The sequence below is a fragment of the Rhopalosiphum maidis genome, chromosome 3 (genome assembly GCF_003676215.2).
Source record: "Rhopalosiphum maidis isolate BTI-1 chromosome 3, ASM367621v3, whole genome shotgun sequence".
Taxonomy (NCBI): Eukaryota; Metazoa; Arthropoda; class Insecta; order Hemiptera; family Aphididae; genus Rhopalosiphum; species Rhopalosiphum maidis.
The window spans coordinates 69,271,412-69,294,367 of record NC_040879.1 but is presented as its reverse complement, the minus strand read 5'-3'; the positions used below and the strand labels follow the sequence as shown (position 1 = coordinate 69,294,367).

Here is a 22,956-nt window from a genome sequence, read left to right as displayed (position 1 = left end):
TTAATTTAAAATAAAATAATTAAAATTTATAATAGTATAATTATTAATTAACATAAATGATTCCTAATCCAACCATAATTAAATTAATAACGTTCTCTTTACCATTTCTTTTGTATTTTTAGGAACAACGGACATTTTTATGTACTATATAGGTATTAGGGTGTTCCTTAATTTTTGATTTTAAAATATGTTTGGTCTCACCCCCTAATATTGTGCCTATATGTATAAAAACGAACTACAAAAAGTTTTGGTTCGATCAGGTAAGGTTAACCCGTGCCGACTTGTGAAGTGCCGAGGAAAAATTAATTTTATTACACCAAAACTAGCCGGAGCTTTAAATAGGTGCCAGTTAAGCATACGGTATGCAGTATATGTTCTTCAAGCTACTTTAGAAGCCTTAAATTTTAATGTTGAGGAATATGTTATAAATAAAACTTCTATATATAGGTGTCGAGAAATATATCGTCGCGAGCGCAGTGAACTAATTAAATTACGATTTAAAGAATCTGCACCTAATTACGTGGTTGTACATTGGGATGGGAAATTATTACCAGACACTAAAATGAAAAATACAACTGTAGAACGACTACCAATTGTGATAACAAGTACGAATATCGAGCAAATTATAAATGTTCCGCAACTTGAGCGGTCGTCAGGCGAAGAACAGGCTGTAGCTGTGTGTAATGCATTACAAGAATGGGGATTATGTGATATTGTTCAGGCATTGTGTTGTGATACAACTGCATCCAATACGTCCTGTAAATGGAGCATATATTTAATTTGAACAAAAACTCGGTAAATACCTATTATATCTTCCTTGTAGGCATCATATTTATGAGCTAATTTTGAGATCTGTTTTTGAAATTAAAATACCAGAAGTTACATCAAGCCCAGCCATTCCATTATTTAAAAATTTTCAAAAACAATGGCATAAATTAGATATTAACAAATATAACATCGGAATTGTAGATCAGGCATGTGGCGCTGCTTTAGAAAATGTTAAAGAAGATATTCTGAATTTTGTTAAAAGTAAATTAGAAACTAAACATCCTCGTGGAGATTATCGTGAATTTTTGGAGTTAATATTTATTTTTATTGGCGGTAATTTGGAAAATAAAATTAAAATGCATCCTCCCGGAGCCATGCATCAAGCCCGGTGGATGGCACGAGCAATTTATTGCTTAAAAATATTTTTGTTTAGAAGCCAATACAATATTTCCGACTTAACAAAAAAAGCAATCGGTGAAATTTGTGTTTTTATTATTAAATTTTACGTCAAAGCTTGGTTTACTTGTCCATTGCCAAATAAGTCCCCAAATCAAGACTTACAATTTATAAAAGATATGAAATTATATGAAGTATTTGATAGAGAAATATCTAGAGTATCAATTCAAAAATTATGCAACCATTTGTGGTATTTAACTGAAGAGGCTGCTGCATTATCTTTCTTTGATGATTCTATACCACTAGAGGTAAAGCGTCAGATGGTAAAAGCCTTAAAAAATAAGCGACAAAATATCCGGCCAAACGATTGATAATTAAACCAAACCAAATAGATGATAAATTTAATGGTAAGTAAATAAACATTAAGTTTAAAAAATATATTGAATACGTTTAATAATTTATAAAATAAAAAATAAGCAATTAATTATATTTAATATTATAATTTTTACAGAAAAAAATATTGACGCATTTATAACAGAAGAAAGCTTAAAACTATTTTCCCGATTTAACATTGATGACGGATTCTTAAAACATGATCCGACTTCCTGGGAATCTAGTGAAAGTTACATAAACGGTAAAAAAATTATTAATTCATTAAAAATAGTTAACGATACTGCAGAGAGAGCCGTGAAGTTGATGGAAGAATACAATTCTACACTCACATTAGATGAAGAACAAAAACAATTTATACTAAAATGTATACAAGAACATCGGAAAATTTATCCAGATTGTAAAAAAAGCACCTTACAACAACAATATTAATTTTCTTTATTCTATAGGATTTTTTTTTATGATAAAAACATTTCATTTTTTTAATCTATAATATAAAAATGAATCGCAAAATGTGTTGGTAAGCGCATAACTCAACAACGCCTGGACCAATTTGGCCAAATCTTTTTTTAAAATGTTCGTTGAAGTTCAAGGATGGTTTTTACGGCGAGAAAAATTAGAATTATTGCTGGAAAAACCCTAAAAATAGCCCTTTTCTTTTTCCCATACAAATGATTTGTAACTAAAACGTAGTCAATTTGAGCTTTATTGCTATGGTATAAAGTTCATATTAAACTAACTGGTTTACCCGGCTTCACCCAGGAGGTATTCAACTATTATATATAAAAAAAATGAGAATGAAAAAACTACTATTTTCTTATATTATACCTTTTTTACTTATCTATATATATATATATTGGCTTCGCAACTTCTTATCCAGTTCTCATACAGTTTTTTTTAAATGAAAGAGGATATCACGGTTTTAGGCATAAATAAAGTCCGATAATGTTAGTCAATAATTAGTTATCTATACATATAATCCAAATACCACTGACTCACTGATCGCTGTATCTCAAAAATTATTAACTACTCAACGTAAGTTTATCGATAAAAATAATCTCATGCATCGCGCGTACACCAATACTACTATTTTATTATAATGAACGATAAAATGCACACCGATAACATAAACCAATACACATACTAATTCTATTTGTAGAATTAATTTGGACTTGCGTATAAAGTTATAAATATAGTTTCGATTTATTCTTATCTACACGACGACGACGACGAACAAAAAGGATAGGTTGCAGGTAAAAAAATACATAAAAAAATAAAATTTTAGGTAAAATACATATTTGAATACATAGTTGGAGGAGTTTAATGTCGCGTTCCGAAACTCGCGTTTCTTTTGTATTAGTTTCGGCACGCGAGATAAAATGCATCAGTTTCCACGTCATTACATCAGTCAAACAAAAATCGCGTTACCAACAGTGTTTTATTATTTTTAAATAAATAAAACAATTCGTACGACTTAAAAGGATTTGACTTCAAGTCATATCAAATTTAATAAAAAAAAAAGTTGTCTGTTACCTAATCTACTGAGTTTGCTTTTGTCAACTGATACACGAAACAAATTCGTATATCGTGTTTTGTGCAGAGTGTTTAGTTAGTTAGTGTTTGTTTAGTTCGTTATTAGTGAAAAAATAATTTATATTTGATATGCCTCCTATAAGACGAAGCAATTTAGGTAGAAGAACCAGAAATGCTACAAACCAAGCTAATTACCGATCTAATCGTACTGCACAAGAACGTGACGACGGAAATGAACGTGAAAGAATTCGGATATCACAAACGCGTGAAGCGCGAGCGCGACATTCAACTAATAATCGCGCAAGTTTGAATCGAGCTGCTTTCAGTTACGATGTGTCAATTGACTACAGTAACTACCAATGTGTTGTTATTGGTTCTATGAACTCGGTTTGCTCACACTGTAAGGCATTAAAATACAAAAACGAAGCCAATGGATTGTGTTGCGCAAATGGTAAAGTGAAATTGATACCATTGGATCCACCACCAGAACCATTGTACTCATTGGTTTCAAGAATAGGAACAGATTCTATACACTTTTTGACACATATCCAACAATATAACAATTGCTTTCAAATGACTTCATTTGGGGCAACAAATGTAGTTCGAGAAAATTTTATGCCAACTTTCAAGGTATGTATTATAGCAGTTACTCATAATTATTTTAGCGAACAAAATTTTCTGTCACCAAAGTTAACATGTGTCACTAATCTTCAATTTCTTAATCATTACGAAATATATCACTTAGTCATCATATTATATGGTGATTCAGTTTCAGTGACACTTTTATTATATTTTATATTTGATAGATATTAGTTAAAACTAAATATATACTTTTTAAGATCAAATATTATTTAAGTTTGATCACTGACAATCCATTAATTTATACCACACCATAATATTTTTTTTTTATTTACAGATACAAGGGCAAATATATCACAGAGCAGGTTCACTGTTACCAGTGTTAGATAGCGACAACAAATTCCTGCAAATTTATTTTATGGGCAATTCACCACAAGAAATTGATCTGCGTTGTGCACATAACAATTTAGTAAAGAGTCTATTGTAGAACAATTACAAACTTTATTTCATCAACACAATCAATTGATTATATTGTTTAAAACTGCCCTGGATCTGATGCCATCCGATAATCACAAAATTGTAATCAGAGCTGATAAAACACCTGCAGGTCAACATACAAGACGTTTTAATGCACCAACTATTGATGAAGTTGCTATCGTTGTAGTTGGAGAAAACTTGGAATCCCGTGATATTGTTTTACATCGTCGGAATGATCAATTACAACGTATAAAGGAAACACACCGCTCATATGATGCACTGTAATATCCCATTATATTTTGGCAAGGTGAAGATGGCTACGATTTCTCAATAAAAATGATAAATCCCATTACAGGTAACTAAAATATTAGTTTAGCTATGGCGATAATATCTCAGTCATTATATTATGTATTTTAATTTTATATTTGAATGTTATTAAAACAAAATCTATTTACAGGTTCTGAAACCAACAAAAAAGTCAGTTCAATGAACTATTATTCATACCGCCTAATGATTCGGGAAAATGAAGATAATCACATATTGAAATGTCGGCGATTATATCACAAATATGTTGTTGAGATGTATGTTAAATTTGAAACGGAGAGATTAACATTCATCAGGTTGAATCAAACCAAACTCCGATCTGAAGAGTATATTCACCTTCGAGATGCGATTAATACTGATGGAAATGCACAGAATGTCGGTCGGATGACTATTCTTCCTTCAACATACATCGGAAGCCCTCGGCATATGCACGAATATGCTCAAAATGCCATGTCGTATGTTCGTCATTATGGTACAGCAGATTTGTTCATCACATTTACATGCAATCCGCAATGGATAGAAATCAAGCAGGAGTTATTCTCTGGGCAATCACCAATTGATCGTCATGATATTACAGCCAGAGTCTTTAGACAAAAGTTGAAATCTTTAATGGATTTCATCGTAAAACATAATGTGTTTGGTGAGACACGCTGCTGGATGTATTCTGTGGAGTGGCAGAAACGAGGATTGCTACATGCACACATTTTGATTTGGTTGGTTGAAAAGATAAGGCCAAATGAAGTTGATGCAGTGATATCAGCTGAAATCCCTAATGTACAAGTAGATCCTGGATTGCATGAGGTAGTTATCAAAAACATGATACATGGTCCCTGTGGAACTCTTAATCAAAATTCACCGTGTATGATGGATGGTAAATGTTCAAAACGATATCCACGGACATTAATATCGGAAACAATTACTGGTAATGACGGTTATCCATTGTATCGTCGCAGATCGAAAGCAGACAATGGAAAATCAACAATTGTCAAATTAAATCAACAAGATATTAAAATAGATAATCGTTGGATTGTTCCATATTCACCCATTTTATCAAAGACATTCAAAGCACACATCAACGTTGAATCTTGCCATTCAGTGAAATCTATTAAATACATTTGCAAATATGTAACTAAAGGGAGTGATATGGCTGTGATTGGAATTGGTGCAGAGAATTCCAATGATGAAGTTACCCAATACCAAATGGGCCGCTATGTCAGTAGTAATGAAGCAGTTTGGCGAATATTTTCTTTTCCTATTCATGAGAGACACCCTTCTGTTGTTCACTTAGCTGTGCATTTAGAAAATGGACAAAGAGTGTATTTTACAGCACAGAACGCAGTACAAAGAGCTGCTCAGCCACCATCTACTACATTAACCAGTTTTTTTGAGACATGCCAAAACGATGATTTCGGACAAACATTGCTATATTCTGAAATGCCAAAATATTATACCTGGAATCAATCCTCAAGGAGATTTATACGACGGAAACAAGGAAAACCAGTTCCAGGATATACAGATGTATATTCCACCGATGCGATTTATTCAGTACATCCAAGCAATGATGAATGTTTTTATTTACGACTGCTATTAGTCAATGTACGTGGCCCAACATCATTCCAACAGTTACGAACTGTTGATGGTGAATTGTGTGGATCCTACAGAGAAGCCTGTCAACGTTTGCAATTGCTTGAAAATGACGCTCATTGGGATCAAACTCTCAATGATGCTGTAATATCATCACACGCTCATCAAATACGAACATTGTTTTCTATAATCATATCTACATGCTTTCCATCAAACCCAATTGATTTGTGGATCAAGTACAAAGATTATATGTGTGATGATATTTTGTATCAAATACGGAATAGAATGGGAAATCCAAATATACAAATCAGTGAAGAAATTTACAATGAAGCATTGATTTCAATTGAGGACATGTGCTTGATAATGTCAAACAAACTATTAATTCAATTAGGCCTGACCGCGCCCAATCGTCCAATGCATGACGCTTTTAACCAAGAGTTGCATCTAGAAAGACTGTATGATCTCAACGCTTTGAAAGAATTAATTTAAACAAATCTTCCACTGTTAAATGAACAACAGAAGTATGTATTTGAAACTCTTATGAAAGTAACAAATGATGAAACTGGAGGGATTTACTTCTTAGATGCACCTGGTGGTAAAGGAAAAACTTTTTTGATTTCATTAATATTAGCAACAATTCGCTCACAAAATAAAATTGCACTTGCACTCGCTTCGTCGGGAATCGCAGCAACTTTGCTTGAAGGTGGTCGAACAGCCCATTCAGCACTAAAATTGCCATTAAATATGCAAAGCAATGAAATTCCAACCTGCAACGTTTCGAAGAACTCTGCAATGGCAAAGGTTTTGCAGCAATGTAAATTGATTGTTTGGGATGAATGCACGATGGCACATAAAAAATCTTTGGAGGCTTTAGACAGAACCTTAAAAGATCTACGGAGCAATAATAACCGATTTGGTGGTGCAATGATTTTATTAGCATGAGATTTTCGTCAAACATTGCCAGTGATTCCACGATCAACGCCAGCTGATGAACTCAATGCATGTCTAAAGTCCTCCAGTTTGTGGAAACATGTTAAAGTACTTCATTTAAGCAAGAATATGCGTGTCGAGTTGCAAAATGACCTATCTGGAAACATATTCTCTAAACAACTCATTGACATTGGTAATGGCAAATTTCCTATAGACATGTTGACTGGCTGCATTAACTTTCCTCAAAGTTTTTGTCAGTTAACTCGATCAAAAGATGAACTTATTCAGAAGGTGTTTCCAGATGTTTCTCAAAATTACAGAAACCATGATTGGTTGAGCGAACGAGCTATACTGGCTGCAAAAAACATAGATGTAAATGAATTAAATTTTAAAATTCAAGAACAAATTACAGGCGAATTGAGGATATATAAATCAGTTGATTCGGCTACTAATCAAGATGATGTAGTCAACTATCCACCGGAATTTTTAAACTCGCTGGATTTGCCAGGATTGCCACCTCACAATCTTCAATTAAAGGTTGGATCGGTGGTTATAATATTGCGAAATATCAACCAACCGCGTCTTTGCAACGGTACACGGTTAGCGATAAAAAAATTACTAAACAATGTGATAGAAGCAACTATACTCAAAGGAAAGTATAAAGGAGAAGATGTTCTCATACCGCGCATCCCAATGATTCCGACTGATGTGCCATTTGAGTTTAAACGACTACAGTTTCCAGTGTGTCTTGCTTTTGCTATGACTATAAACAAGTCCCAGGGGCAATCATTAAGTGTTTGTGGTATTAATCTAGAAAACCCATGTTTCTCACATGGTCAATTGTATGTTGCCTGTTCCCGTGTTGGAAAACCATCAGATTTGTTTATCTATGCGGCAGGTAATCAAACAAAAAACATCGTATACCACAAAGCACTACAATGATAATAATAATAATTATGATTCACATGATTAACAATAAAGCGATTACTTACTTTTAAATCCTTATATATGTTTTATTTAATTATTTTTTATTCACAACGCCCTATCACCAGGGTGACGGTTCTGTTCAGGAGAATTTTTTGAAATACGTAGGCACAAAAACTGCCACATTACAAATCTTTTTGACAGGACGAAGTCTGTCGGGTCAGCTAGTATATATATAAAACATTAACATAATTATTAATTATTCTATAACATTGTTTATTATAATTAATCGTTACTATGTTGCTCGTATTTCCAAAGATATCGTGTCAAATCAATATAATTCACGAACCATTAGATATATGAAAAAATGTAAAAAAATAAAAGTTATAGCAAATTTAATTTAATTTAAAATATGTAGTATTAAAAATATCGATATTTCTAAGGTTAACGAAATATTTACGAAAATGTCGAAAATTTTCGTAAATATTGAAAAAGTCACATCGTGTACGCATGTATCAATTACGCTCCTCGTTATTTAATTCATACTCTTGTGCAAATTCATCGACTTTTCAAATTTTTTTTTTATCATTCAAAATAGAGAAAATCACGGATTCAAACTTTTCGAAGAACGTTCAAACTTCAGGGGTCTAACGACCCCCCAGGTAAAATTCACTTATTACAATTACCGATATTCACCGCAAGTAATACAAGCGACATCATATCATGTTACATAACAATAAGTCGCCGCCGACATCACCGGCCGCCGTGGTAAATAAAACAGATAAGCGCACACCGATAACACCAATTAAAATAGTTAATCGCAACACCGTTCTAAAAACAGCTAATACAAACTACCTCCAATGCGATAACGCTAACGATGGAAATAATGATGACACCGACTGGATAACAGTCGAACCCAAATCACCTGTTGTATATAAAAAACAAAAATTCTCAACTAGTTTATCTCCCAAACCAAAGGAATCAGCCACAATTCATCTTAAACCACTAAATAACTACACCGTATTAAAACCTCCTGATGACGATACGAATAACATGGATACTGATCAACCAAATATTAATTTATCCGATACTAAAACCCATACAACTCCTCCCATATTTATTAAATCAAGTTTAAATTATAATGGTTTTTGTAACGCGATAAAAACCGTAATTGGCTCTAATGATTTTACATGCAAAAGTAATTTAAACGAATTAAGGCTTCAAACATTCACTACTGATGGGTATAGAAATGTAATACACTTATTAAAAGAAAAAAACGTTGATTTCCACACATATCAACTTCAACAAGAAAAACCTTTCCGTGTGGTTATTCGAAATTTGCATCACACTACTGATATAGATTTTATAAAAGATGAACTTGAACTACATGGTTACACAGCAGTTCAAGTAGTAAATGTTCTCCAATGGCAAACAAAAAAGCCACTTCCTCTTTTCTTTGTCGATTTGAAACCTGACCAACACAACTCCGAAATTTTCAAGCTATCTTCTATCTGTTTCACAAAAATTAGAGTAGAAGAACCCCGTCCTCGTCAGCATCTAATCCAATGCCAACGTTGCCAAAATTTCGGCCATACGAAAACATATTGTAATTACCAACCACGCTGTGTTAAATGCAGTGAACCTCATTTGACTGTAAATTGTCAAAAATCAATCGATCAACCACCCAAATGTGTTCTCTGTGAAGGACAGCACCCGGCCAGTTACCGAGGATGTCCCTTTTATCAAGACATACAATCCAAACGAAAATCCTCTTTTACAACAAAATCGAAGACTAATGAAAATAATACAATTTTAGAAACTAATGTACAAGAACCCACCGGTAATACTTCTAAATACGAAAGCCAAAATAAACCAAACAATACACGAAAAACCTATTCCAAAGCCGCTCAAAATCTAAATACTAATAACCAGCCCCAACATAACAATAACGATTCTTTAAATTTAACGAATCAACTAAGCTCATTTATAAGCGAACTTAAATCTATTATTAACCCACTAATCACACTACTTACTACTGTAATAAACAAAGTTCTCCTTAAAAATGATTAACATACAAAAAGCCGCTTCTAAAATAACAATACTACTATGGAACGCTAATGGTGTGTCCCAACATAAAAACGAAGTGCAAAATTTACTCTATGAAAAAAAATTCACATAGCCCTCATTACCGAAACTCATTTCACCCAAAACTCAAACTTTAACATACCTGGCTACTCGTTATACAAAACTGACCACCCTGATGGTTCTGCTCATGCAGGCTCCGCTATACTTATTTCTTCTGATATAAAACACCATGAACTACATTGAGGCTTTCAAGAACCTCATATACAGGCAACAATTATTTCTATACAAATAAAAAATGTACCAATTAAAATCGCCTCTATCTACTGTCCACCCCGTTACAAAATTGACTTCGATGACTTTAATAGATTTTTTCAACTGTTAGGTCATTCTTTCATAGCCGTTGGTGACTTCAACTCAAAACACTCTCTTTGGGGAAGCAGAGCTTCTAACCAAAGAGGTTCTGTCCTCCATAGATCCTTAATCAAAAATCATATATCATTCATTTCCCCACCGAACTCTACATATTGGCCAACACATGCTAATAGGTTGCCCGAAACACTTGATTTCTTTTTTTCCAAAATCCCCAATCACATAAATACTTCCATTGAAAATATCTGTGATCTATCAAGCGATCATTCTCCAATACTTTTATCAATAACTGGTGACGTATTATTAACCGCTAGACCTTCCTTAACTAATGGACCAATCGACTGGGACAAATTCAAATTTAATCTGGATCAAAATATTAATCTAAAAGTAGCACTTAAGACTCATTCTGACATAGACAATGCTGCCGAAGGTATCGTTCGAACAATCCAACAATCAGCCATTAAAGCTACATCATCTATTAACCCACACACCTTAAATTCTTCTAAAAGCCTACCTGCTGACATACAACAGCTAATAATTAATAAACGTCATGCTCGTGCCAAATGGCAAAGAACAAGGTTGCCTAGTCATAAAAAAAATTTAAATTTTTTAACAAATCTTTTGAAATATAAACTATATATGCACAAATCTCAATAGTTCCAATTATACATGAAATCTTTACAACCAAATAACGGCTCTCTTTGGAAAGCAACTAAAAGGATCACCAAACACAGAGAAAAAATACCACCTCTCCGGCATGAAAACGGTCAACTAGCTATTACCGATAAAGATAAAGCAAATATTTTTGCTTCTCAATTGGCCGAAACATTTCAGCCTCATTCGTGCACTGTTCCTGAAAACGATTCAATTGTCGAAATTCAACAATTTTTATCAGCTCCGCTACCTATGTCGCTACCAGCAAAACCCATCTCTCCTGGTGAAATACAGTATATAATTAAAAAATTACCTCCCGGTAAGGCACCTCGAAATTATCTCATTACAAACAAAATTTTGAAAAATCTATCTCTTAAAACTTTAACTTTGCTCACCCACATATATAATTCTATGCTAAGATTGTCTCACTTCCCAAAAATCTGGAAATTTGCTGTCATTATACTTGTACCTAAACCAAATAAACCTAAACACTTATCCTCATCATATCGTCCCATAAGTTTACTTCCAGTTCTTGGTAAACTTTTCGAAAAGGCCCTCCTGAAAAGATTACGTCCCATCCTTCAAAATAACCAAATCATACCAAATAATCAATTTGGATTTCGAAGTAGGCACTCAACAATTCATCAAGTTCATCGTCTTACTGACGAAATCTCAACTGCTCTCGAAAACAAAGCATACTGTTCTGGACTTTTTTTAGATATTGCTCAAGCATTCGATAAAGTTTGGCACGAAGGCTTACTATACAAATTAAAACTCTTCATGCCAGCTCCCTACTATCTTATTATAAAATCTTATCTACAAAATCGTTCGTTTGTCGTACGACAGGGTAACGACATCTCATCTACTCACTCAATATATGCTGGAGTCCCGCAGGGTAGTGATTTATCCCCGGATCTATACAATGTATTCACAGCAGATATCCCTCAATCTAGTAACACGCTTCTTGCCACATACGCTGATGACACAGCTATTCTTTCCTCCAGTTCAAATCCTAACCTAGCTTCAGCTGCACTTCAGGAACATGCTAATAAAATCGACGAATGGGCCAAAAAATGGAAAATCAAAATAAATACAGATAAATCTGTGCAAGTTATTTTCACATTAAAACAATCCCCCGTGAGTGCCCTCAATTAATCATGAACAACGTCCCCATCCCTGTCCGAACCGAAATAAAGTACTTAGGCATAACTCTTGATAAAAGGCTAACCTGGGGCCCCCACCTAAAAGAAAAAAGAAAATCAGCAAACAATAGACTACATCTCCTCCGACCACTCCTCAACTCCAAAATATCACTCCAAAATAAACTTATTATATATAAGTCAATCATAAGACCAGTCTGGTCTTATGGAATAGCAATATGGGGTCCGGCCAAGCCCTCGAACATTAGACCAATTCAGGCTTTCCAATCAATTGCGCTAAGGTTAGTTACCAAAGCCCCCTGGTACGTTTCTAACTTTACCTTACACAAAGACCTAAAAATAGCAACTACCACTGAACTAGCCATAGCAATGTACAAACGTTTTCACCAAAATTTAAACACGCACAGTAATACTTTAATATCAAACATGTCTACCTTCACCCTCCCAAAAAACCCATCGCACAGACTAAAACGCCAATGATGTAGAGACCTATTAAATTAGTAAAAGAGGTGTTACCATTGGGTTTCTTCCTCAACACGTCATTCATGTTACTTTATTCTGTTTTTCTTTATCTAATTTGCTTATTGTAATTATTGTGTACAGATTGTGAATTTTCTTTCTTAAATACAAAAAAAAAAAAAAAATATTGAAAAATGTAGTAAGTTCAAACTTAAATCACAAGTCGGCACGGGTTAACCTTATCTGATCGAACCAAAACTTTTTGTAGTTCATTTTTATACATATAGGCACAATATTAGGGGGTGAGACCAAACATTTTATGATATTTTTTTCTCATCATCTATAGCTAAGGAACACCCTAATAGGTATGGCTCAGAAGCAATTTTTTAGGAGGCCCCCCCAAAATTCAACTCTGGATTCACCACTGGCACAGAATGGTGGTTCCCCATTCATTCTAACTTTGCAGTCTTGGTGAAAACAGTAAAGCCTATATACATGAAGATGAGACTTTAATAAAAAGAGCTAAGTCGCGCTTTGCATATTGGGCTAAAGGAGGAACGGTAATATTTTGTTGATTATTCAAATATTTAATAGACAATAATGAAAAGTTTTCTATAATAGGTACGGTGTTGAACTTAAGACCGAAAACGACAAACACAGCTCAAAACGTATGAATTATTATTTTGTTGGCCGAAATCCGTGACCAGTGATTTAGACAAATTGATTGATGCGTTTTCACAAATTTAAAACGATCTTTACGGCCACCGTCAAATATCCACACTCATAGCACGTCAACATCTACCCGGATCGGTAACCAAATTCACATATTTATATATATAATCTAATCAGCAATACAAACTGTTGCAGTCGTTATAGCAACGACCGTGACTGCTTATCTAAGTTCGCAAGAGCGCGACCCATGACCGGTCGAGTGTCCCGGGGTGAGACGGTAATCTTCGATGATCCGCGGTCGCCGTATATATATTACTGTCGTACTATTGTTATAATTTATACTTGTTCCTAATGTTTATACGCGACGTGAGTTTTTATTTATTCCGAACCAGACACCTACACAATTATACTTTACAATAATCTACCATAATAATAATATACGTCATTTATACTTATGTGCTTTACTTCAATAAGGTAATCCTGATCTTTGGTATTAATATTACACACAGAGGTCGAGTCCCGTTGAAGAGGGGATGTTACACAATTTTACAACTACAAATGTCAATTAAATAAAAGTATAGGAACAATAAACATAACAATAACCTAATTATTAAATATTAATCCCAAATGCCAAATACTTAATAGATAATAGATTATCTACAAATTAAAATCAGTTTTATGTTCAATTACTAACTAAATTGACTATCAATTACTAGAACTTGTCGTTATTTTCACTAAAAAAATGTAAGTTATGTCTTCATAATTTTACTATGTAAAATCTTTCTTCCCGTAATGTGCTATTGGTGGGATGAAACACAATTTGATCTTTCAGCGTCTTTATTTACAAGCTGTACAATTGATCAGCTAACAAAGTGTGACTCAGTGAACTTAGCCATTCAAAGAAAACTAAAAAATGCAGACATGTGTGTATACCTGTAATTATATCATTATTTTTTTAACTATGTCTCTTCCAGAGTTGTATGCCTGTCGGATATCTCGGCAATAAATTAAAAACAGAAACTCTTTCCTCTTAACTTTAGTGTTGCGAATTATAATTTATTTTTTATTTACTTTAAATCCAATACATATAAATTTACAATAATTTTTGATTCATTTATATCTAAGCAAAGCTTATGGTGAGGTAAATGAGTTATAACATATAGTAATACTATAATAATTACTTAAAAATAAGAATTATTACAAATAAACTTACTTAACCTATCACTTAAAAACAATTATATATTAAATGTTTTTTATTATAGTTTTTTTAACAAATACGCAAATGCTATTTTTTTTTTATTATATAGATAGCCTTGTGCTTTATTAAAATACCTAGATAGTCAACAATATGTTTTCCAAACTCTTTTTTAGTGTACCATACAGCAATGTCATATGCTCTAATATCACGCTTTTTGTCATTTTTATTACTAATTTTACTAGTTGAAAATAGGATAACAAATTGTTTGTACAATTATTTAACTGGAAGTACCTTCAGCTGTTTATAGTTTTGTGCTGTAGAGCCCTAAAGATATTTCCTGTCCAGGCAGATTCTTACAGTTAAATTTTGTTGAATTTCTATAGGTCTTATAATATATGCTGAGCATCTACCCCATGTTGTTAATCCATATTAAAAGACTGATTAATATAATGTTTGGTAAATGGTACTCATAGTGTCTGTTGGTAGTTTTTTATTTAGTTTATAAAATGTATATATAATAGTCCTCAAACACTTTACTAAAATATTAATATGAATATCCTAGTGGAAATCACTATCAATAAATATACCTAAATACTTAACTCTATTTACCCTTAATATCTTTTGGCAATTAATACAGTTCAAAAGGTCATTATTACTAGAATGAATTTTGTTTTCACGATTACGATAAGGTGATGTGATTAGATGGGGAATTGCTATCAAAATTATGAAGAAAACGTGGAGGTAGAAGGGCACTCGCGGCTATCAAATTTATATCGTTCAGCTTTACGGTAAAAATAACGATGTTGTCGAGTAACATAATATCTATCCAATTTCACATCACACATCGAACTAAAACTGACGTCAGAAAGTATTGACGCCAATGTGGCATAGTTCGGGTTTTATATGTACCTATCTAATAAACCAAGGAAATAACAGATTTAGAAAAAAGGCGTTGGATTAATTATGGACTCGTGTAGACTTCTTTATTAATACGAAGTAAAAATTAATAAAAGTTGTACGAATAATAAAACAACGAAAAAAGGTAAAATGTTCATAAGACGTAACGAACGTAGAGCGAGAGAGTGGGTATATATGATAAGAAAGGCCGGTGGAAAAAAATTAGCCGTTAGGATCGGTAGAATTCATTACCGTTAAAAATACTAATGATAACGATAATACCTTTTATCATCTGCTGCAATGCAATACCATTCCGTCACCATTGGTTTTTTTTACTTGTTTACACTAGGATGTGTATACGTATTTATAATAAATTATTATTTATTTATTTATAAAAAGTATATAACCATGCTATAAAATTTTAAAATTAAAAAAAAATTGTTTTAACATGAATAACATTACCAACAGCGCAACCCTAACATCCAGAACTATACTGTTTGCGGGGGAGCTATTGGTATGCACGTCGATGGTTACCGGGATAACCGTACTTTTATATTTCTTACTAGCTAGACATCCACGTGCAATTCGGATGGTGACCGCTAATGGTTGGTCATTCGCTGTGTACGTAGCGCCATATGCAATCAATTTTATGGTGTGTTGGCATCTCCTGTTAGCGTTCGAAAGAGTGATCCTGTCCACATGGATCATAGATTTCACGTCCAGATACTATGTAACATCCAAAGTAACCTTGAACGTCACCGCATTCGTCACCAAGCACCATCTTTTCTGGACACGGTCCAATTACTTCTACAAAGCTATGTTGTTTGTCGGCCACTTGGTTCTGGTAGCCACATCAGAAGCTATGTGCTACGAAAAATATGAAAAGACGACAATACACGTAGCTATGCTACTGTTGCTCTGCCTGACCGTACTCATATTGGTGGGTCGCGAATTTATAATTGACATGATTACCTAATTTGTTTCGTTATTGAGATGAGCATGGAGAGCTTTAGAATTGTTACATTTATATAAGGTTTCGTAAACAATATAATAACCAGTCATGTTGTTTTTTTTTTCATCAAAATTAAAGTGTCGTGCAATATATATATATATATTTTGTATAATACAATTATTAAAATTCTTAACAGTATGATCTATCTATAGTTTTTATAATAAACATATTCAAGTTTTTGACAATGATATATTTATAAAAAAAACGAATTAAATACATTTTTGAGAAATCGTATTTAAACAAGTTACGATAATTAAACTAAAAGCTGTTTAATTTTTAGTATATATTACATATATAAGCACGAATGAAATAAGAAAAAAAATAATACTTTATAGGTTATGAATTTAAAAATTTTATTTAATACTTTAGTTTAACACTTTTCTACTAATCTGCTGCTCTGCTCTTCTCAATCCAAATCATTTAATATCAAGCGTACCTTTATCAGTTTCGTATATATTGTTATAACTAATTATATCCCTTTCGTTGTCATATCATTACATACATATCCTCAACACGTGGTATTGATCTAATATCCCGTATGCAGATAACGCCGGAAAATACATATCAAAGGTTGGTGTTAACTGACCTTCTTACTTGGAAGCGATTCTCATTGATTTACGGACTGGTGACAAGCGCGTGTCACAATTGGCTTAATTCTGGCAGTAGAGGAGCCGTCGACACATTACTGCTGGTACTTGTGGTGCATGTACAGCTGGTGTTCCTGTGCATCACGTACTTTTCAGACGGCCAGCAAATATTACGTAACATTATCGGTCTGGGCACATACAATCCAATGGCAGATTCGCTGGACATATATTTCACAATGGACTCGATAGTGTCAAGAACTGGCGCATATATCGACAACCGAAATTAAGACTAGTTAACACAATAATACATCATGGCAGTAAGTTCATGACTACATGAAATCTAATGTGAAAATGTGAAATGTCGTATACTGTTAACACACAAATTAGTTTCACGGCATATAAAATAAATAAATAGAGAGCGTTTTGATAATTTTATCATCAGTTATCAGTTTTGTTTATTTTATATTTTTGCTATTTAATTATTCACTAGGTATATTAGGTAGGGTAAAAATATTTTAGTCAAGTTTTAATTTAAAAACAAATCTATATTCATATGTAATTGCATTGTCCATGATTTTATTTTATTACAAAATGTTATATTGTGGTACACATGATACGGATGGCACATGTAATGGTGGCTCGGCGTTTCCGCGTGTCGTAGAGTGTGCGGGTCGATGATGTGAAGGAAAGGCACAAAGAAAAATGAAATCCCCGCACTAGGAAAAAAAATCCCCAGTAGCATTATACAGGGAATTGACTAAATATTATTTTATAAATTATATATTAAAAATATAATAAATCTATACTAATATATAAAATGATAGCGTTTGTTTGTATGTCGGAAACTCCGAAATAACTTATTTAATCGTCGTACAGTTTTTTTAATTTAAAGAAGACATCACAGAGAAGGTTTACGGCATAAATTTAGTCCAATAAAGTTAATAAATAATTAGTTATTATTAATTAAAATCTTGGGCGGAGCCAAGACGGGTATGCTAGTATTGTATATTATGTTAAAAATTGTATATTAACAATATTACTATAAATATATATAATGTATGCCACGATTGTTAAACTTTCGGCATTTTTAACAGTAGGTATATTCAAAATAAACTTGATCAAGATGTAATTTAAATTGACCAATTAGTTGTTATTTGTTTGAGTTCCGGTATAAGATAGTGTAGATACCACATTCAATAATCTTCCTAGATAAATAATTACATTATTAGGAGTGTATTTCCAATGTAGGTATTTTATAGGTTTATCATATAACATGTTATAGGTAGATAACATTTACGATTATATAGGTACACTATCATTCATTACCAATTACATATTTTTCAATTTTGTTTGACTTACAATTTTTTTTACTCATAAATTTGGCGCATATACACCAACAACTTAATTTTAATCAATTTTTTTTTTAATTGTATGTAATTATATTATAGGTGTCTAACAAAAAACATATGTCAACAAATAATATGAAACAAAATAAAATTATAATAATATCGTTTTTCGAAATATTCATAACTACTTTAAGTACGTAAGTATGCCCAAATCCATTAAATATTAATTTAGATTTTGAATTAGCTGCCATAAATGCAGTGAATTTAATTTTTGGAAATCACATAAATATTCGAAGATGTTTTTACCACCTATGTCAATCAACTCACAAAAAAGTTCAAGAACTTGGTTTGTCTAACATATATCAATAAGATGAAAGGTTTAGTATGTTTTGTGCAATGATCGATAGTTTAGCTTTCTTACCATTCAATAAACTATAAAGTACAAGAAGCCAGAAGGTATGGATTGTTTAAAACGAAACATTTCGAATGGAGCAGATGATCTATTAATTTATTTTGAGACTAATTAGGTGAATGGTGCTCACAGACGAATTGGGAATATAGCTTGATGTAGATGAACAAAAGAAAAAAGCTAGGGTCGACCCAAACTATAGAAAGAAGATTGAAAGAACTATGACGTACAAGAATCCAAAATTATGTTATAAATGTTGAAGACTTCCTAAAAGCGATCACTCATAACATTAGAAAGCACTGTAATGACTAGGTAATATTATTATTATATTATATTATATATTAATTTTATTTCTAATAAGTAATGCTACTGGGGATTTTTCCAACTATCAGAAAAATGCACTATGTAGGTATCAAGTTTACGTTTATTGTTGATATTAATATTATACATACCAGGAAATAAAAAATAATAAAAAAAAGACAGTCGTGCACCTAACCCAGTTGCGTCCTTGAGATGAATAACACGAAGTTAAGCAGTAAATGCGGGGTGCGAACAATAGGTTTCACGTTTGGTTTTATTTCGCTCTTGAAAAAAAAAAGATAAATAGGCGTGCATGGAAAATAACAATTAATAATAATTATGGCAATGGAAGATCGTGGGGCGAAGGTACGAAAAATGCGTTATAGATACTTTTATAGGTGGTCGAAATCAAATCGAACTAAAGCTCGTTTTAGTAGCAATAATGCAGTTTGGGCGTTTGGCTTGATACCAAACTTTATTTTCTAGACTTAGTGTAAACCTTTTTCCCTAGTACATCAGGTATTTTTTTTTAGTTAAAATTTAAATTATACATATAAAAACTATGAAAAAAAAATAATAATTTAGGTTCAGTGGGTCGACCGCAATCATCGATTTTGAAAAATGCAGTGATAAGTCTAAAATAAAAAAAAAAAAAACAGAAAATGTCCGTCAGTCGTTAAGTATGTTACAAATGTTCAGTGCAACAATGAAGCGAAGACTAGACGGAGATGAAGATAGGGCAAAACTGTTAAAATAAATATAAAGTATGACTCCTACCAGAGGCAACCTACCTAACGCGACGCTTGGAATTCACATAAACAAAAACAGAACCAAAAGCAAATGACTACCGATGAAGCACTTGTATTGATAATTTCTGCCTCTTTAACAGTTCATCAATATAAACTTCTTCAAAAATAAACTCTAAAACTTAATCACGGTCTTTATCCTTCATACAATACAGTTTCATCGTAAAAAAAAAAAATGATTATCTTAAAAATAATTAGTGAAAAAAAAAATGTGAAGTCAAGCTAAAAGCTGTATTAAATCATACAATCATATAGCTAAAGCATTATTCCAAAGTGTTTCTATTGAATCACAGACTGAAAATTATATTTTGTATTGTAAATTAAATGGCAGCTTAGGATTTTCGCAATACAAACAATACAGTTAATAAACGAAGTAAACAACAGTATAATTTGGGAAAACCCTACATATTTATCTACTAGATATTGTAGACCAATTATACTGCAATACGCCAAAGGAACTATAGAATTGTCTCAAGCCGAAGAACAGTATAAACTTTACAAATAAGCCAACTTCGTTCATATGTAATTGATAAAGGTAGTATGAAATTTTCAATGAAATTTACTATGATTGATGGTAAAGTTTGCAGTGCAGTTTGCAGTTACAAAAACTTCATCAATGATGTGTTACATATGTAGATCAAATATTTCACAAATGAACAATTTAAATCAAATGAAAGAGGCAGTAGTTGATATATCAAAATTTGGATATGGTTTATCAACGTTGCATGTAAACATCCGATTTTTCGAATACCTCTTACACATATCATACAGATTGGACTTCAAGCAATGGAAAGTCAGTAACAAAATGGAACAGATTTATTGTTGGCAGTAAAAAAAAAAATATTCAAAATAAATTCAGAGAAAAGTTAAGATATTTGATTTATTTTCCTAAGCAAGATTTTGGCAGTAGTAATGACGTTAATACTGCTATTATCATAATATATCAGCTGAAATCATCGGCATTGATGAAACGATGATTATACGGTTTGGAGTTATTATTTAATCTATCAAGTAGTTAAAAAATAAATTTGATTAAATTTAAAGATTATTGTTGGGATATTTCAAATCTGTATGTAAGATTGTATGAATGGTATTATTACCACCTAGCGTACATAAAATATTGATACACGGATAAGAGGTTATTATGTAATACCAATTGGTCAGTTGAGTTAAGAGGCTCAAGAAGCCCAAGATAAGGATTTAAAAAGGTATCGAGAAAATTACACAATAAAAAACATCACGAATTAATACGAATAGGGACTTATTTAACAGGCTATTTCTATCCTAAGATCCTAAAATGAGAGGACTTCAAGAAGTTAATCGAAAAAGAAGATCTTTCTCCGTTGAGTAAAACGGTTATTAGTAGAGAACGATTCTGACAGTTAAAACCCGGACAAAAGTAAAGAAGAAACGGATGAAGACAATTAAAAATATATAACAATTACCTATGAATTGTCAATTAATTATAAATATAGGTACCTAATGTAAAATTCATACAGTTAATCATCTATGTACACGCAAAAAAATAAAATTATATGTGTACTAGCCGTAAAATGCAGTTCCATACGGCATAGCACAGCATTTAGTTATAAGTACTAAACGGTTGTAGTTACAAGATGAGTAATTAATTAGTCTACAATATGTGATTGCTAATTTTTCTAACAATATTATTTAGTTAAATTAACATTCTATTGTATATATATAGTTAATATAACTAAAAAAATTATTAGTCTTGCTATGCTATTAGTAAAATTTATTCAGTCAAATATTTGAAACGGCTAAACAATGTAGTTAAAAATTTCCCTAACTAAATATTTAGTTAAGCCAACTATTGTTATATTTTACATTTATAGTAAATAGAACTAAACATTATATAGTTTTACTATAATTTTAGTCAAGTGTACTAATAATTTGTTTTTGGAACAGCTAAACAACTATAGTAGATTTTCCCAATTATATTAGATAGTTTAATTTAAACTACTAATATTTTTAGGGGTGACCAAGTAAAAATAAGAAAACACAAGAACCCTAGAAGAACACTGCAGGATTAAGACAAAATTTAAGTTAAATTAAGATTTAAGAATAACATACAGACATCTTTTTAATTATATAAGTAATATATTTTAAACAAACATCAATCATAAATTATGAAAATCATCCATTAATGTTTTCACGGATAAAACGGATAGTGAAAGTTCAATGAAAATAATGGCTTATGACATAATCCATAGCTTTAGTGTTTCTAATTTGTAGTATGTATTATAAATTAAAGCAAAAAATTCAGTTAAAAAGCTTTGTCAACTGTGCTATTTTTAATTCACCAACATCCTAAAAAAAAATCATTAAATATTAATTTGTATAATATTTTAAGATAAATCATGTTTAGTAGTACTTACAAATATAAATGTGATAAATTCTGCAGCTTGCGTCGCTTTAGAAGGTCTCCAACCTAAGCTTTATCCCATCAATGTTAGGTTTTCTATTAAGCTTTTTGGTTAAGGGGATTCGATACATTAATTTTCTGTTTTTGTCTAATGAATGCGTAACATAGGATTTTAGACAGATCCTTTACCAATCATACCAATGGATCCAATAAAGCGATAAGAATTCTGAAAACAGATTTAAGTTTGTCGTCAAGTCTATTTGAAATCGACTTTCTCACAGCTTTGATATTTTCCTCCAAATTTCTAAAAAAATTATGTTAAAAAGGAGTAATTAAAAATTGCCGTATTTTAATTTTTGGAGAAGTTAAAATCAAAAAGTCAAAAATCTGGAAAAGTCAATTTCTAGTAGACTCAACGACAATTTCAAATCTGTTTTTAGAATTCTTATCGCTTCATCTGATCATTTGGTATGATTGGCAAAGGATCCGTCTAAAATCCTATGTCACGCGTGCGTTAGGCAAAAACAGATAATCATGGTATCGAATCCCCTTAGTAGTTGAAACAATAATGGAAATAATTTAAAGACTGCTATGTATTCATTACCTTAAAGAATACATAGTATCAATTAATTTTAAGAAAGTTACAATCAGTATTCAGTCATATTTAATATTTAAAATGTATAATTTGTTATTGTTAAATTAAATAGAAAATTG

At 32.0% G+C, this 22,956-nt stretch overlaps 3 protein-coding genes across 3 annotated transcripts; all 3 read left to right on the top strand.

The window, feature by feature from the left end:
• Positions 1-4,221: 4,221 nt before the first annotated feature.
• LOC113557648 lies at positions 4,222-6,540 on the top strand. Its single transcript, XM_026963213.1, has 3 exons — positions 4,222-4,390; positions 4,451-4,498; positions 4,601-6,540. The coding sequence occupies exons 1-3, from the start codon at positions 4,222-4,224 to the stop codon at positions 6,538-6,540; spliced, it is 2,157 nt and encodes a 718-aa protein (XP_026819014.1).
• A 1,134-nt stretch (positions 6,541-7,674) lies between these two features.
• On the top strand, positions 7,675-7,923 carry LOC113559304 (ATP-dependent DNA helicase pif1-like). The gene has a single exon (XM_026964977.1). It carries the CDS (start codon positions 7,675-7,677, stop codon positions 7,921-7,923), a length of 249 nt encoding a protein of 82 aa, XP_026820778.1.
• A 7,924-nt stretch (positions 7,924-15,847) lies between these two features.
• On the top strand, positions 15,848-17,285 carry LOC113557646. Its single transcript, XM_026963212.1, has 2 exons — positions 15,848-16,339; positions 16,956-17,285. Exons 1-2 carry the CDS (start codon positions 15,848-15,850, stop codon positions 17,283-17,285), a joined length of 822 nt encoding a protein of 273 aa, XP_026819013.1.
• The last annotated feature ends 5,671 nt before the right edge of the window (positions 17,286-22,956 follow it).